General features: G+C 40.6%; 1 protein-coding gene across 1 annotated transcript in view; it reads left to right on the top strand.

Moving 5' to 3' along the window:
- LOC101848792 (calcitonin gene-related peptide type 1 receptor) overlaps positions 1–12258 on the top strand; it is a gene marked incomplete in the record, with an annotated part of 142574 nt that extends 130316 nt beyond the window's left edge. Inside the window, 1 exon segment of the mRNA XM_005089782.3 lies at positions 11626–12258. Within this exon segment, the coding sequence (XP_005089839.2) occupies positions 11626–11901 (276 nt within the window).
- Between the last annotated feature and the right edge of the window lie 5036 nt (positions 12259–17294).

The raw sequence follows: 17294 nt of genomic DNA, 5'->3' as shown, positions 1-17294 counted from the left end.
CTGAGAGAGAGAGAGAGAGAGAGAGAGAGAGAGAGAGAGAGAGAGAGAGAGAGAGAGAGAGAGAGAGAGAGGTAGTGAGATGTAGAGAGAGATTTTGATGTATGGCCCACGGCTTTCCAGAGCATCATTATCGAGCATGCTCGGGCCATGCTCTGTCATTTTACCTTTTACTGACACAAATGTGTCACCAGTGTGCAAATGAGGATATGTTTAACCCAACCCCAGGCATATGTGCGAGACGAACTCCATGACTTGCAAAGTGCTTGGGTCCTTGAGTGGCTATTATGCAGAGAACTATTATGGCTTGATGAACACTGTATTAAAAATCTTATGGATTTGTTAATCAGGGGATAAGAAACAATAAATGAGATGACAGAAATAGAGAAATGAAGAAGACAGGGAGAGAAAGGGGTTGGTGTTTTGTTTTTGTTGTTTTTTGGGGGAGAGATATAGTAAAAGAAAGAGGAGGAAGGGGGGAGGGAATGAAAAAGAGACGTGAGAGGGGGTAGAAAGTTAGGAAAAGAGAGAGAATGGGGGATAAAGAGAGGAAGAGAGAAGAGAGAGGGGGGAGGGAGAGAGAGAGAAAGGGAGAGAGCCAGAGGGTGAGATGGGTGAGAAAGAAACAGAGGGAAGAGGGTTGGGTACGAGCGTTACAAACACGCACACTCTCACACTCACTTAGAGAGAGGGGGTGGAGACACGGACAGAGGCAGACAGACAGACAGACAGACAGACAGAAAGACAGACAGACAGACAGACGGACAGACAGACAGACAGACAGACAGACAGACCGACATAATGTAAATGTTGTCGATGGTTCTAATTGTTACTTAAGTAAGGACTGGCAATGTTAGTGATATATTTTATTTGGGTATACATTGAGATGCTCAGTTTGAATCCAGACTTGGGTATGATGTCACAACAGACTAGTTACTAGGTCCTTTCATTACGGTGCACAATGTGTCTCCGTCCGATCTGGAAGCAACGTGCACAGATTTGGCTGAGTCAGCACAAACAACGAGGTTCTTTCTACAGACTGTCGTAAGCTTACCGAGACAAAACCTTCTCATTACAGGTATATAAAACGATATGAAACTAATTATTTTTCAACATCTTTGGTTGTGGGAGGGTAAAAATAATTTACTGCTATTAATCAAAGAGCTTGCACATACATCATAATAATGAGGATTTATGTGTTTCATTTGATTTCTAGGTTTTTGGCATTCTGTTCTCATCTTTTTTCACACCGAATGTTTGCAGTACCCGCATGCTACAAATACTGTTGCTTTCCCAAAGGAAGGGAAGGAGCGAGTCCCTGTGTTATTTTGGGTGTTTTTGGCAATTTTTCTACACAAAGTGTATCACAGAGTGTGCTTTTGAAGATCGGGAGGGAAAACGGAGCTCTTTAGTTTTGCTGTTTTCATTGTTTTAAGACTTCTTCGTGGGACGTTTCCTGTGAATATAATAATTTAGAGATTTGTGCATTCGGCCCCTTACAATTACAATCACAAAATAGGTGACAGCACCGTATGCATTCTGCAAACGTGCGAATAGGAAAGTTGTGATTATATGAGAATTCTTTTACATACAAACAGGAATATTGAAAGTACAGGGTAAGTTACAGTGATACAGTTGGCCATATTAGATCGCATTGACCAATTAACATATAGGTTGATTCCTCAAGACCAAAAGAACCCAAAAGGGGGAACGTATCTCTTAATACTCAATGTGTAATGGCGGTATAAAGTTTTACTTTTAAAAATGCATATTGAGTTGTTTCTAGCTTTCTTGAATCTTTTGCTATTTAAACGTAACGTGGGTTGCTTTTTTATGTGTTGTTATTGTAAAGTGCTGTATAAGTCATAGCAGAGACTGGCAACTATTACGGCCAAGCCATGCAACACCCACTTTTTCACCCCACCACCTACTTTTACATTTTTAAAAACTTCACTCCTCACCTTCTTTTACGCTTAAAGAAGAGCGAAGCCTTACGGTAAAATGGTCAAACTATGTCAGGAAAACGCCCCCGCCTGGACACCCTGCCTGTCCCTGTATCTGTTGCCGACTGGAGCCATTTCCTGTTTCAGGTTCACAAGAAGTGTCGGGCCAGGCGCCGCCGGCGACGGCTAGGCAACAACGAGTGTCAGGATGTGTTAAATATGCAAAGTATGTTCTCACGCTTGAAGACGTTGTCTGGGGTTTGAACTGGATCCTGGTCGCGTTCTCAGAATGCTGCTTGCTTCGTCATGGTTTTGTTCTACGCATTCCTCACTGGCCGTATGCTGTGATTGTTATGGGGTGTATAAAATATATAACTTTATCTCATCAGGAGGTTCGATTGCGTATTGAAAAGTCATTGGACGCTGAAATCTAACTGGTTACAAAACACAGTAAATTATAGATTTTGACGTTGGGTGACAGTGCAGTACGACTTTCGACCTCGAAAATCGTATTTTAATGTTCTCACCCCATAACACTGGTCTACATTAGACTGCCTACAGACAAGACATCTTTAGCTCGTGTCGTGCGAACGTAGGTTTTGTCAGCTTCACATCAGATGGTATTATCGTATTAATTGGTCCTGATATTCAGCTATGGTGAAAATGTCAATGTGAGGTCCACGTGCATCCTAATGGGTTTTTTTCTGCTCAACCTTCTGGTAAAACTCTTTTTCTTTTATAGACGAGAGAAACGTTAGATATCCCGCATCCACTATTCTTCATATTATTTGATGTAAAAATTTTACTCTGTAGCTTGTGCATACTGCCAAGATATGAATTAACCATTGAAAGAGATATCCATGTAAAACTTATTGATATCACACTGCCCATAATTTTAGAAATGAGGCATATGATGCCCTGGAGTTCTAGCTAATGCCAAGTTCCTAGAATTCAATTAAATTCTGCTACCCTCTTTGCTTGTTTATAAAATGCTAAGCTTGCATTAGGGCCTATGACTATGACACCCGTATCGTGACGCATACAAGTGTGCTTCGAGCAAACCACTATAATAATGATACTATTGTCTGAAGGCAGCCTGAGCTCAAGACACTCAGCATCAATGTTGTTCTAACCCTAGAAATGTTGTAGCTGTTCCAAATAGTTGCTTTTGTGAGCTGCCTGCAGCCTGCTGGAGTTTGTGTACATGTTGTATTTATGAGCTTGCTTCTGTGAGACGCTAACCGTTTTGTGTTTTAGCCTAGAAGTGTTTTGGAGATTGATATGGTGCATTTTTGCCTCCATTGTCGACCCGTTTGTCTTTGATGCCCTTTGGTGGTGTTATTTGTTTAAATCCCTCTTTTTTTTATTCAAAGGCGCTTTTTATCCTCTGGAAACTGGTAAAGGGAGTTTGACCTTGAATAATGTAACTTTTTGTACCGATGGAAACGAGAATCAGATTTGCGCCAGTGGTTCGTTCTGGAAACGAAACTACGAGTATTGTAAATTCTAAACATAGAAATATGCAGACAGAAACACAAGGCTAGAACTCATATAGAACGACTGCTTCTTCTGTACAGTGATAGAATTGGTTCCATGCCAGATACACTATCTTGTTTTAGCTATTTAATAATAATTGTTATACTAAAAGAGGTCTATGAAAAACTTAACAGTAATCAGAAAGAAAGACATATTCCCCCACATTTTCCCGGACTTAACCACCTCACAACCCACACCAACTACGGCCGGTAACTGAGATCACTGGGGGATCAAAGCGTCGATTTCCAGTGCCTATGTTTTCACAGTAGGGCAAGTTACATATTATACGAAGCAGGTATTGCGTCTCACAACCATGTGTAGTTAGTTATTGATGGCCTTCCGCTAATCAGGTAGCCAGCCATAAAACTATCCAGTTAGATAGTATATTATCTCTGAGTCTACAGCCAGTGCGTCTGTCTGAACATCTGGCACCATGTTAGACAAGGTTTTTTTTATCAGGTATGGCTTGACAAAATCCTATACGGGTTTATCACTTCTTATCAATACTACTAGGTTAATAAAGCTACACATTGGCCTGTGTAATATCCGGGTTCAACCTGAGGAGACCAAGTGACGTGACAGCTCTCTCTAATAAATGGTTTAGAACTAGGAATATCTGGATTGTAGTCCAAACAGTATACCAAATTAGCTTAAGTTGCGTCCCCAATAATATGCGAACTATACATTAAAATCGCTTACTATTCATCCCTACTGCTTGAAAGTTTAAGTATGACCAGTTACCAAATTGGAATATTTATGTAGTTTCTATGATGACTCGCTCACTTTGTAGAATAAAAATTTATTTCGGACTAATTTGTTTGGTTCTTTGAGTGGGTTAAGTTTTTGGTTTGTTTGGGGTTTGTTTGGGTTTTTTTGGTTTTGTGTTGATTTTGTTTATGGGTATGATGTCATTTTTTTCTTTTTCTTTGTCTTTCACGGAACTGAAAGTTTGACATCAGAACTTTTCTTGTATTTCAAATTGATACGCTTATGCAGGACAACATTAATCATAATAAATAAGTCATGCTGAAGATGTAATAATGCCTTTCATGAAATGTATACACAAACAGAGAACTAGGTCAACGATTTTCTGAAAGAACTGAAAAATCGTCTCAAGTGCATTTTGCCTGCTTTGAACAAATTAAAGCTATTTTTGCTAGCCCTTTTTTTGGGTAATCAAATTATGTCTTTTCCGTGTGTGTTGTATATGTGTATTTTGTCAAACTCAGATTTGCAATTTTAAGAATGCTCTTCTTTGTTGAGACTGAGATTCTGACACTACAGACATGTCTCTTCAAATGCCCGCGTTGCAGAATGTCATTTTGTTTTGTGTATTCATGACCATATTTTTTGGATACGTTCAGCATAATTTGCCATTTTGCCCGCACATTCGCTATTTTGCTGAAGGAGAGAAAGAGAAACTGCTTCAGTCATCCCTAGTCGCGGCCATCCCGGGATTTTTACGAGCATCAATTTCTCTTGTATTCAGAGAAACTCTCTTAAATAGGCTGTTCGGATGCCCATTTGCACGTAACGTTACACACCGCTTTATAATTCCGGAGTCGGAAAAAGCCGTTCCAAAAGGCATATGTTATTGTTCTTTACTGATGCTAGAGACCACATTTCTCAGGAGAGGCATAAATTTACATCGTAAACGGCCACATTAAGTACTCGAGCATTTGCTCTTTTTCAGCTCAATTCCGTTAAGTTGACAGCCTCTTTAGTTGTCAATCGCCTGGCTTTTGGGGTTTTGCTTTTTCGTTTTTCCTTTCTTGTTTTTGCTTTTAAATGAGCTCCCAGTGAATCTTAAGCCGTATTAGACTGCTTTCAGACTGTGTCTCCGCTTCTTTGGCATCAATCAGGTGCTAAGGGTTTCCAGGCCTAGAGGTAAAATTAAAGATTGCACTTCACAAGACAGTTCACGCCTTTACTTAAAGTGCTACGGGAAAAAGCCCTCATTATAACCGTTGCGACACCTTTGTTGTTGCAAGTCTGATACTACTATTAGGGAATTACGTGTCTTGTAACAGAGATTGTAAGCACAGAATGTTCGAAAAGAAACAAAACTAAGTGAAGCTTTTTTCTGGCCACTTTCACGACAGTATAAAATTCCCACTATCTTTGAGGACAATTCTATTAGAGATCTTGAGGTTAACTATCTCAAGTAGGACGTCGAACGAAAATTGGATTGATGTTTGGCCAGAGTAGAATATTGTTTATTTCTGAGAAGTACGTTGCCCTGTTTTATTCAACCCTTCTGCTGATGCACACGTCCTGGCCATCAGTATTAAAGAAATATAAAGAGAACAGCGGAATGCTCTTATTAGACAGCAATCTTTTATGTTTCTATTTATTAATAGGACTGGACGCAACAATGATAAATTCGAATGAACTGGCTGCAGGAAAGGAGGATAATTTTTTAATTCCAGCGACCCTTCTTTCTTTTCATCTCTCTCTCTTTCTCTTTCTCTCTTTCTCTCTTTCTCTCTTTCTCTCTTTCTCTCTCTCTCTCTCTCTCTCTCTCTCTCTCTCTCTCTCTCTCTCTCATTCTCTCTCTATTTCTCTATTCATATCTGTCTAGCTAGCTAGCTATCTATCTATCTATCTATCTATCTATCTATCTATCTATCTATCTATCTATCTATCTATCTATCTATCTATCTATCTATCTATCTATCTATCTACATCAGTTGCAAAAGTTCTGTCCCACCCATTATATTACGATAATTGTCGGTACAGTGTAAGAAATGCAGCAAAACTGAAAAGTATGACTTGTGTGACTTATGAATCTCCTTCTGCAAGAGCAGATAAAAGAAATCATAAACCGGAAGTAGTGTGTGGGCGAAGTGTTGGTATTGATTTCTCTCGATCTACATTGAAATCAACATTTCCTATACACAACATTTTCTTTGAATCACGAAGACAATGTGTAAACACACCTTACACACTATAAAATTCCGTACTTTTTAATGGTTGGGTCGTTTTTCACCTGTTTTCAAAATAACAAAACTGATCAATGCAAAAAATAGAGGCACAGTGTGTATGATAAATTATTTCATTGCGCTTTCTGCTTTTGCGAGACACGTAAATGTGTGCAGTAGAACCATCTAACGCGTGAGCAAACGTTCTAACACCACTAAAACTGTCCAAAACAAGCCTAGACGTGGCCCACCAAGGTTGACAACTTGGCGTCAAAATTTGGTTATTGTCAATGCCATGCTCGAAACCCGTTCCAACTAAGTGCAGAGACTGCCAGGTACTTTGCACTGTCTTAATACACCATTATTAGACGTCGTGGATTGCGTAATTATCGCCCTTCTATGTGGGTCCATTCTAACCCTGTTTCATCGAAGAAATCGCCTAATTTGGGCACAGTAACATTGGCAATGAAACTAAAGACGTTGGTAAAGTGTTCTATTCAGCAGTGGTTACGGATTTTAAGTCGTTGCATTGATGTAAGAGAAAATGTGTTTAAAAGAAGAGGGTAGAGTTTTCACAAATCCAACGACCCCCAAGTGGCCCGAATCGGAGGCTGAACTGTGATGGTATGGGGTGGAATCTCTGCTCTTTATCGTACACATGTGTTTACTTTTTAAAGAAACCTCAAATGGCGATGCTATTGTGACGAAATTCTTCGTCACGGTGACTGCCCTACATGGCACGGGAGATAGAATGTGCTAACAAGACGACGCCCGACCACAAATGGCCACGATCAGTGAAAACTCTTTCCAAAGTCATCAAATCATTGTTCTGGACTAGCTTGAAGATCAACAAACCTTAACCCCACAGAACATCCGTAAGATGACCTTGACTGAAAGATTAGAAACGGGCCGCACTCCCTATAAACTCGTCAGAAACTGAAGGCTGCACTGCACATGGAATGGCAGGGGATTCTTCAGACAACTATATGGGCATTAATTAAATCAATGAACAGGCGTTTGGTACCAGTAATTCAAGCTGAAAGAGGCCACACGCGATACTGAGCAAACCTTGATTTTGATTTTGCAAGGGTCAGTGTGAATAAAATTTACCCCCTTGAATAAAGAAAGACATTGTCAATTCTTTTCATGTCATGTTGGCAGAAAATGAATAAAGATCGCGTGTATCAAATTTCTCTTGGCTATGTTGAATACTAAATGAGTTATTGTACTTTTAAGGTGGGTGTGGCAGAACTTTTGCAACACGGTATACTTCAATAGAGACAGGAGTCCACATAAACTATATGACAGAGTCAGGAACATTCAATGAAATTAGGTGCTACGCCTACAGTAATGGTGTGTTCTCTAGAAAATATTGTGAAATCCCGGAGAAGCGGTATCTTTCTCGTGTTGTTTCTTGCCCCCTCGATATTGATTGGCTTCAGCACTATAGATCATTCTTTCCTTCTCATCAATACACTTCTCATGATAAGCGAGACCATCTCTTTCTGAGGTGGGTGGTATAGTTTCAGCTATCTGCCCATTATGTAAAGTACGAAGTTCCCAAATCAATCTCTACCGTGTTCGTCCTGGACTTCACATCATTTTTTAGGTAAAAATGTATGCCACGTCTGCGAGTAATATAAGAATATCTGCTCTGGTCTTTGTGAACTGTGCACGACAGACATCAACAGACTCCTTGTATGTCTTCAATTTACTAAAAATAATATTTATATTTCTAATCCAAGGCGCTACTTCTTTACCTGAGAAATCCACCAGAACTCAATTCCACCATCTAAGCTGAGTGCACATTGGTTGTTAGCTTAACTTCTAGTCACAGCATCATTTGCTGGTAAGAGTCAAGAGGCGTCGGTTGCACCGAGACTGACATCATCATTATTGGATCGGCGCGTAGCGACTTTGGAAGAACAAGGAACAGCGACTGGCATTTTATTATGTTTCTTTGTTTCAGGTAATCCTGGTGTAATCGCTTATCGTATCACATAAAGCTAGATGGAGCATGTTGCCTTTCAGCGTTTCGTGTTGATTTTTCTACAACATGAGCTCTGTCAAACCACCCTGAATTTAATCTCAAGCTCTTTTTTCATTTGCCTGTTGTAACAGAAGCTGAAATAAGAGACTGCCTCGATTTTCCTTTTTCTCATACAGGCCACAGGCTGAAAAGATATCGTACTTTCAAAGGTAATGTTTTCGAAAACTACATCTCCGATTATGCTCCATTTCTAGCATCACTGTGGAGCAATCAACGCGAATGAGGCACCGCCAACTCCTGTTAGCAATTTTGGAGCCTTGTTCAACAGTCCTCATCCGAACATATTTGGATTTTTTAAGAAACTGTACCCAGAAAAGACAAAAGCCGAGCTTAAGATGAAAATACCAAGAGACCTTGTCATTGTATCCGATCAAAGGAGCAAGGAAGATGTAACCTGTCCACAGCCTACAATTATAAGACTAAAACTACTGAAGGTCAGGCTCAGCAGTTGACGCCTTTCTTTGTGTGCGGGCTTCAACTTTATATAAGCCTGTCTCTCCTTCTCAAAGTTGTCTCGTGTCTGGGCAGTAAGGGCGCGGGAGTCTGGCCTGTCCGTCGCGCTTAGTTTGAAGTGTTAGACTTCGCTCAGTTTTTGAATCTCTTACGTCGTCTGAATCGCATCCCAGAACACAGTTCGCTGAACATGAGCCGTTTGAGCAGCCTGTGGTTATCAATCCCCGAATCATGTGACCAAACCATTGGATCTGGGTTTTAAGTATCATGGCCTCAATACAAGTCGCTTCGGCTCTGTCTAGGACCTCTAAGCTTGTTTGCGACTTGGTTTTACCGGTAAATGATTATGATCAACAGCAGGTTCCTCATGTGGAATGTCTCCAGCTGCTTTAAGGTGTCTCTTGTAAAATGTCAACGTCTAAGATTCTTAGAGGGAGTTGGTGAGAGCGAAGGTGCTGAACTCCCAAGTTACATGGAAATCTGGATGTTGCGTTGGTTTAAGACGCGGGCTCGAGGTGTCCGAGAACTTGGCTAGCCTTGCAGATCCTGGCACTGAGCTCCTTATCTACGCTATCATCGTTTTTTAGGGTGCTACCAAGTCGGCCACTGTCTTCAACCACGCATACTCAATGGAGATTGCAAATGAAGGAGCGATGGAGGCGGGTGCTAGTTAGTACAGTATCTCTGTCTTACCGAGACCGATGATGAGATATAAAAAAAGGTGGGCTTCTTGCGAACTTATTCGCAATGTGGTGGAGAGGTCTTACTTCTGGCGGGCCAACAGCTGTCTCAGAGACGGGAACTCCTTCTTAACTCTCAAAAATCACAAGTCGTTCTCTGTTTTTATAAGTTAACATTGTCTTTGTCAAAGGGGCAGTTTTCAAGTTTCAAGCATGTATTATTTTCTACCATTATGTTAAAAAAATGAAGATTTGATATGTGACAATACAGTTGTGGTAATCGGATATATATGATAAATGATGAAACAAAAATCAAATAATAATGCTGCGCTTCGTCAGTAGACATAGTGGCTTTTAAAGTTAATGACTGTTTCAGGTAATACTAAGCCTAGCAGGAGGAAAACAATGAAAGAACCTCAAAGTAACTATTATAGAGAATCCTCTGTGCATGATATTAACCAGCACCTCAAGCACTACAATCGTACCAGTACTTGAAGCATACTGACCTGATAGCGTGCTCAATGTCAGTATGTCACACCACATTTGTTAAGATAACGTCAATGCATATCCACGGCTCGTATTACTTGGGGGCCTACTTAGTTGATGCTTTTCTTTTTTTATCTCCTTGTTACAGCCTGCCCTTGCTGTGTTGCATGCCGGCTTGCTGATTATTGTTTGACATTGTTTTTTTTTGGCTTGTCTATGTTGTCAAAAAGTAATCGGCCCATTCTTTTTAAGTATTTTTGATTGAAATATTTCAGGAATTATAGTTGTGTTCTTTCTTCAAAGTTTCATCATCAGTCAGTCATCAAATATATGAAAAACCTATTGTTTTTTTCAATATTACCCTTTCCAGAGGTTGAAATATTTGAATTTTTTAGCTGAGTAATTGCTATCATTTTGTAAACTTTTTCGCTTGTTTAATGTTTCAGGTCAGTTTGGTTATAACCTTTATTCTTTTATCAATATTACATAAATGATTTTAGAACAAAATGTCTTCGAGTATGGAATTGGAATTCACACGAATATTTAGAAATGTTCCTGGCTGCTATCTTATAAACTAGCAACCATGCAACACAAAAACTTTCTTCTGCACCCTCCCTCCCTCCCCCTCCCCCCCTCCTCTCTCTCTCTCTCTCTCTCTCTCTCTCTCTCTCTCTCTCTCTCTCTCTCTCTCCCTCTCTCCCACTCTCTCTCTCTTTCTCTCTTTCTCTCTCTCTCTCTCTGTCTGTCTGTCTCTCTCTCTCTCTCTCTCTCTCTCTCTATCTATCTATCTATCTATCTATCTATTTATCTATCTATCTATCTATCTATCTATCTATCTATTTATCTATCTATCTATCTCTCTCTCTCTCTCTCTCGCTCCTCCATCCTTCTCTTTTTTTCTCTTTCCTGCCCTCTTTTTCTGTCTTTAACTTTTCCTGTCGCACACACGATAGCAGGCTGCACACCTACAAACTTGCATGCATGCGCAACAGTAGCAGCAATAGCGACAGCAGAAACAGCAGCAGCCACAGCAGCAGGAGTAGTATTATGTAATAGTAATTGTGGTAGTAGTAGGAGGAGGAGGAGGAGGAGAAGTAGGAGGAGGAGTAGTAGCAGCAGCAGCAGAAGTAGTAGTAGTAGTAGTAGTAGTAGTAGTAGTAGTAGTAGTAGTAGTAGTAGTAGTAGTAGTAGTAGTAGTAGTAGTAGTAGTAGTAGTAGTAGTAGTAGTAGTAGTAGTAGTAGTAGTACACTAGTACCACTACCATCATCACATTATTGTTATTGTTGTTATTTTTAAAATCATATTTTTCATTAGTATTGTTATTGTTATTTTATTTTTTATTATTATTATTATTATTATTATTATTATTATTATTATTATTATTATTATTATTATTATTATAATCATCATCATCATTATTATCGTTATTATCATTATTTTTATTATTATTTACTTTTTCAGTACCATTATCATCTTCATTGTTTTTGTTGCTGTGGTTAGTTTTATAATGTGTTTGCTGTTCCTCCTGTACTCAGTCGCTATTGATCTGCGCCCACAGGTGATAACGCATGTCAAGCGTACCTGCACAAGATTTCGCTTAATGCGGCTTCCCACTGAGGCCTCCCGGAACCAGACGACGGCGACCAGCGTCAACTTTGTCCACCACGGCCAGGACAGCCACGAGAGCGAGAATGGGAACCTGATGTACGAGAGCCCCAGGCCGTCCCCTGGTTCGGGGAAGAAGCTCTACAATTCCATAGAGCTCAGTGAGAGAAAGTACCCGTACATCCCGCTCAGCGCGAGGAAGCAGTCGCCTTCTCCGACTGAGATTTAACTAACCCCACTGCTTGTCTGTTCGCCGCGAGTGAGCAGAGGTGTTTTGCTCTGAGCAGAAAAAGATGTGGGGAGTCTCAGAGATAGAGAGAGACTAGAGAGAAGAGGCGACATGGGATGCGGATTAAAATGGAGAAGCGAGAAAGGAGCAAAGAGAAACATGGAGGGAGAAAGATGGAAGAGAAAAAGAAGGAAAGAATAAAAGTATACGAGCGAAGCTGAAATATAGAAGAGATATTATGTCGTGGAAGGAGGTGGTAAAGAACGTGAGAGATAAGAGGGGGAGAGAGAGGGGGGGAGGCAGAAAGAGAGAAAAGAGAGAGAGAGAAAAAGAGAGAGAGAGAGAGAAAAAAAAAGAGAGAGAGAGAGAGAGAGAGAGAAAGAGAGAGAGAGAGAGAGAGAGAGAGAGAGAGAGAGAGAGAGAGAGAGAGAGAGAGAGAGAGAATAGGAACGACAGTAAACTAGTGTGTGCGAGGCAGAACGACAGTAAATCAGAACAGATACTCCCGTGCTGAATTTTTTGGGGGTTGCAGCCAAATACTAACGTTCTTCCTATCAATCACCCTCATAATGTCATATCTCCTCTTGCTCTCTCTCTCTCTTTCAGAAGGTTTTTCCTCTCTGGCCCATTTCTTATGGTCTCGGGCCGTTCTCTATTTCTTTTGGTGAGTCGTGGTCCTAAGCAACACAGTCAAACAAATTGGCCCGACCTAGCAGACTGCTTCAGACCACCACCGATTCAGAATGTTGTGGCAATACATGACGCGTACCACACCTGGAGACATTGTTGGGTTATTTAAAAAGGCGACACTCTTGAACTTAGTCGTCATATCCGATATGAACGAATCAAGCAAATGTACAGACTGTGATTCTTTGAACAACGCAAGGTCAAGAAAATCCCGTTTGTGATTCAAACCAGGATTATCTTCATTGTCATCGTTCTGAGGTCACTGGCATTCGCTGGGGGTACAAGGAATACCATCATTTGCTTGTAGTCGGTTTTCTGGTAGTATTAGTTGATGATTCATGGAGAAAGTGCTTGGACTTAGATCTTTTGAGACAGTGAATTTTCATTCAGGACAAAAAAAACGCCAACTCTGTTGTTGTTTGTTTTTTTTCATCTGCGATGTCTTGTGTATGTGTATGCAATTGTGTGTGTGTGTGTGTGTGTGTGTGTGTTAGTGTGTGTGTGTGTGTGTTTGTGTGTGTGTGTGTTTGTTTGTTTGTATATGTATGTATGTATGTATGAAGACGACTACAAGCAAATGTTGATATGCCCTCGATAATTTATAGACTGAGCTAAACGCTTTGAGAATTGTTACGACTTACAAGACAATTTCTAACGATTTGGCAAATTTATGTTCTCGGAAGGTATGTATTCCTACCACCAAGTGGTTTTGGGACATTATATCATATGGAAGATCTATTATTTTGTTTTTCTGACTGTTTTACAGGTTGAGTGCGTCGTTTTGAAAAATATTTCACAGCTGATAGGCAGTCCGCTCCGAATTCATATTTGTTTATACACATCGTGTCTAATGCTTCCATTGTGCATTGTGATGACATTTGTCGCCGGAGCGGGTGTTTGCAGTGAAAATGCTGACATATCAAAATGTGAATTCCAAGGAAGGTCTTTTTCACAGTTGACCAATAAACACTGTTTGGTTAGCAATAGAACCTTGAGAAACTCGTGAATGTCACATTGTTTTCATTGCTATAAGTTTTTAAATGTCAGACACTTTGTTGCAAGATAGCCTGCGGAACAAGGTTATCTTGCAACCAAGTTTAACATAATGTCGGACAACGTGTCCTACGCTGATCCATTTATACTTCCTCTTTCCAGAGATTGTACTGAATTATGATGCCCTAGAAGGATTGTATAATTTGTCCGCCTGAGGGTGTGTTTGTGAGTTTGATTGCTTGTGCTTAGGCGTAAGTACTTGCCTGAGTGTGTGTCTGTGTATGCGTATCTGTGTAAATATATCGAGTTTTTTTGGGGGGCAGTCGACTATAAATGGCGATCAGACTTGTACATGTAACTACTGTTTCATCGACAACAATCTGTGGTATAATTTGGTAGGACACTTTGGCCTTGTTATGTCATATTTTGAACATTTTTATCCACTGTCTGTCTTGTCATGGTCTTTTTTTTTTGTAAAGTGTTTTAAGGCGCTCGCAACTGCATAGGTCATATGAGCGCGCGGGACACTCCTAATATTTTCAGTTGGTAGGAAATTTTGATTTTTGCCCGGGTGGCGGCCGAAGCCTACTCTTATCGATTTTAGACCACCGTGGGATCTTTAACGTGCGCAACTTGCACACGGGCCCTCCGAGATTTTTGGCCCTTGTCTGAGAAGGCTGGGTGTAGATCTTTCCTACCAGAAGATCAGGGGAGTGGCAGAAAGACAGCAGTAAGGAGGAGCCAAGGAGTAACAGTAGAAAGGCTGCAGAAAGAGTCAGGAGCCCAGAGGAGGGGGCAAAGGAGGTGAGGGGGTAGGGGCAGAAAGTGGAAATGAAAGCAGACAACAGAACATTGCTAGAGAGCAGGAAAGGAGGTGAAAGGAGACAATTTTAGAGAAGAAAATTTTTCGGTCGCTACCCGGATTCGAACCCGGGACCTTTGAATGAGAGGCCAACACCTTAACCTCTAGGCCACGAGAGCCCCCTTGTCATGGTCTGTGCTCTGGGGACTCCGGCTCTGATTCAATACGCAAATTCCCAGGAAGCCCTTGGTTCAATGAAATGTCTGATCTGAAGACAACTTGTACATTGGGGTTTTAAAAAATCATTTTATGAGGAATACGATTCTTCGATTGTGTGACTGGATGTAAAATGCTTGTTTTTAGAGCCAGATTGCCTGGTTCGATCTCCATTTCGCGCAACTGTCAAGGGATGAGTTTTGGGTTTTTTTCTTGAAAATTATAGGAGATGGGGGGGGGTGGTTGGTTGGGGTTTTATTTTTATTTTTTTTTTTTTTTATTTTTTTTTTTTGTTTGAGGTTTGTTTGGTACTTGTTTAGGTTTGAGGAAAGAAAAGGGGGGGGAGGGGGGTCGTTGGATTTTGTTTAACCCTGACCTGCCAAAGGAGGGGTGAAAATTCTAAATGTTTTTCGACGAGCTGAAAAACGCCGGACCTCAAGTAGTACACAAAGAAGGCACTATTCAAGTTCAGAGTCGAAAAAGAAAAGACCTGTTAAAATTGACCGGCAGCGACATATGAAATGATTGAATCGTTCCCTGCCCAAAACTGAAGAAACACGTTTAATTTGAATATTTTAAAGAGATCAATTTTAATATCTCCCACACATAAAAATCAATTCCGTACTCCAGGAAGACTTTTTATCCATAGGTCTAGAGATTTTGATGTGGGTAGATAAAATGTTCCCCAGTTGTATTTTTCATTTGTATTCAGAAGATTTTTTAATGACTTTTAAAACATTGTGTCGGCCTCTTTTCCTCTTTTTATAATTTCTGATGAGACAACAATAGTCAAACGCAACAGTAGCAATAGTACTATTTCCGCCACATCCCACATCAGTATGATAAATGTTCGGAAACCAAGCCAACATTCATCGTTGTCATTATGCCTTATCTTATTGTTGTTTTCAGCATCATCTGTATTACAATTATTGTAATTTATCATAATTTTGAGGACAATGTTTTTCTTCCTCCTTATACAAATTGTTCTTAACAGTACTTATGCCAGTCCCTATTAGCTGCATACATTTTATATAGTAACATCGTGTCAATAGAATACGTTGTTATTCCAATATAACTTGAACTAGGTATTTCAGACTTGATTACATATTCTGCACAGAAATAATGTGAATCATTTGAAAATGATAGTTGGTGACAAAATTTTCGGAACACCGGTCGACAACGATTGGTAATTCTTGGTCACTATGAGAGAAAGAGGGAGAGAGGTGGGGGGAGAGAGAAGGGGGCGGGTAAGAAGGAATCAAGACTCAAGATATGCAGTAGAAGAGATGACGAAACGGGGTAGGGGGGACACTATAGGAATTAATCAGAGAGAAGGGAAAGAGAGAGGGGGGGGGGAGAGAGAGAGAGAGAGAGAGAGAGAGAGAGAGAGAGAGAGAGAGAGAGAGAGAGAGAGAGTGGGGGGGGGGAGAATGGGACAATACAGTTGAGAGATCTATTGTATTTATGTTTTACACATGTATGTGTCTTCTGTTACAGTTATGTTCACCTCTGCGAGGACACAGGGGGGGAGAGAACCAGCATACCCCTGGTTCTTTGACTCGCTAAGTAGTTCAAGAAACATTACTTCATAGAGTAAAATAACGTTGGTCTAGTCAAAGATAGAACAATTTCAACTGACCAATGATAAAGTACATAAGCTTGAAAGACGTTTGAAGGTTCGGAACAGTATTCTCCTTAGAGGGCCTTCGCCTCATCAAGGGATGTTCATATTTGGGCTATTTAATATGACAAAGTCTCTTGTTTTTCTCGCAGCTGAATGACAAGCCTTAGTTTGCCGTGTCTTTTCTCTACCTCAGAATTACAAAGTTCTACCTAACATTTCTGTCCGTTTTGAGCCCGTGAGGTCAGAAACTAAATGTTCTATCTGCTCTGTCAAAATCGTGCGATTACTCAAAAGCGTTATCAGGATATTGAAAGAATTGCATTCGAAAAAGCTTGACGTGTTGTGAAACTCAAAATCTTTGACGACACATTTCTCAAAACTAGGTACTGAGCAGATGAAACTTTGTAATTCTGTGGTAGCAGTTTGCCACCGCCCGGCTAGCGCTGCGGTAGGGCTACTTGGTCCAAGCGAACACAATCAACCAACAGTACATTATTTAGATCAACTAAGGGACAAGTCGCTTCGAGCCTGCTTGTCAAGGCCAACTTGGGCAGTGGGGGATACATCACCTTAAAAAGACAGAGATGGCCGATAAAGTAATTCCCCCACATGGGAAATCAACTCACGTACTTTTCGGGCAAGGTGAAGGATCTAAACAGTACAGTAAAGACGCTGGTGAAATACGCTGACAAATTTGAGGAGATTTCACCGGAGATTTGAAGAATGCACATGGGTTTTGAGTAAAGATCCTCCACAACACAGCTATATAATCATTTTTAACACCTCATGGTCTCGCCCAACAGGGCAAAGCGTACAAAATTCCAACTCTTCTCGGAAGGGCAGAAAAAAAGGAAAGGAAAAAGGAGAAGAAATTCCTACCTATCAAGTTTTGCTGTTTTTAACTTCGTCGCGTTCTCAACGTTCAGAAACTGGGCGAAACAAGAAGCAAGCAATAAAGAGATGTTGTAAAGTGAAAATGCTGGAGTTTGTGAACCACAATATAAGTCCTGCGTTTTGTCTCTCACGCGCACTGGTGCAATGGGTTTGGTTTGTTTTGTTTGTTTGGGGGGG

The sequence above is a fragment of the Aplysia californica genome, unplaced genomic scaffold, assembly GCF_000002075.1.
Source record: "Aplysia californica isolate F4 #8 unplaced genomic scaffold, AplCal3.0 scaffold00009, whole genome shotgun sequence".
Classification (NCBI taxonomy): Eukaryota; Metazoa; Mollusca; class Gastropoda; order Aplysiida; family Aplysiidae; genus Aplysia; species Aplysia californica.
This window is presented reverse-complemented; position numbering and strand designations above follow the sequence as displayed.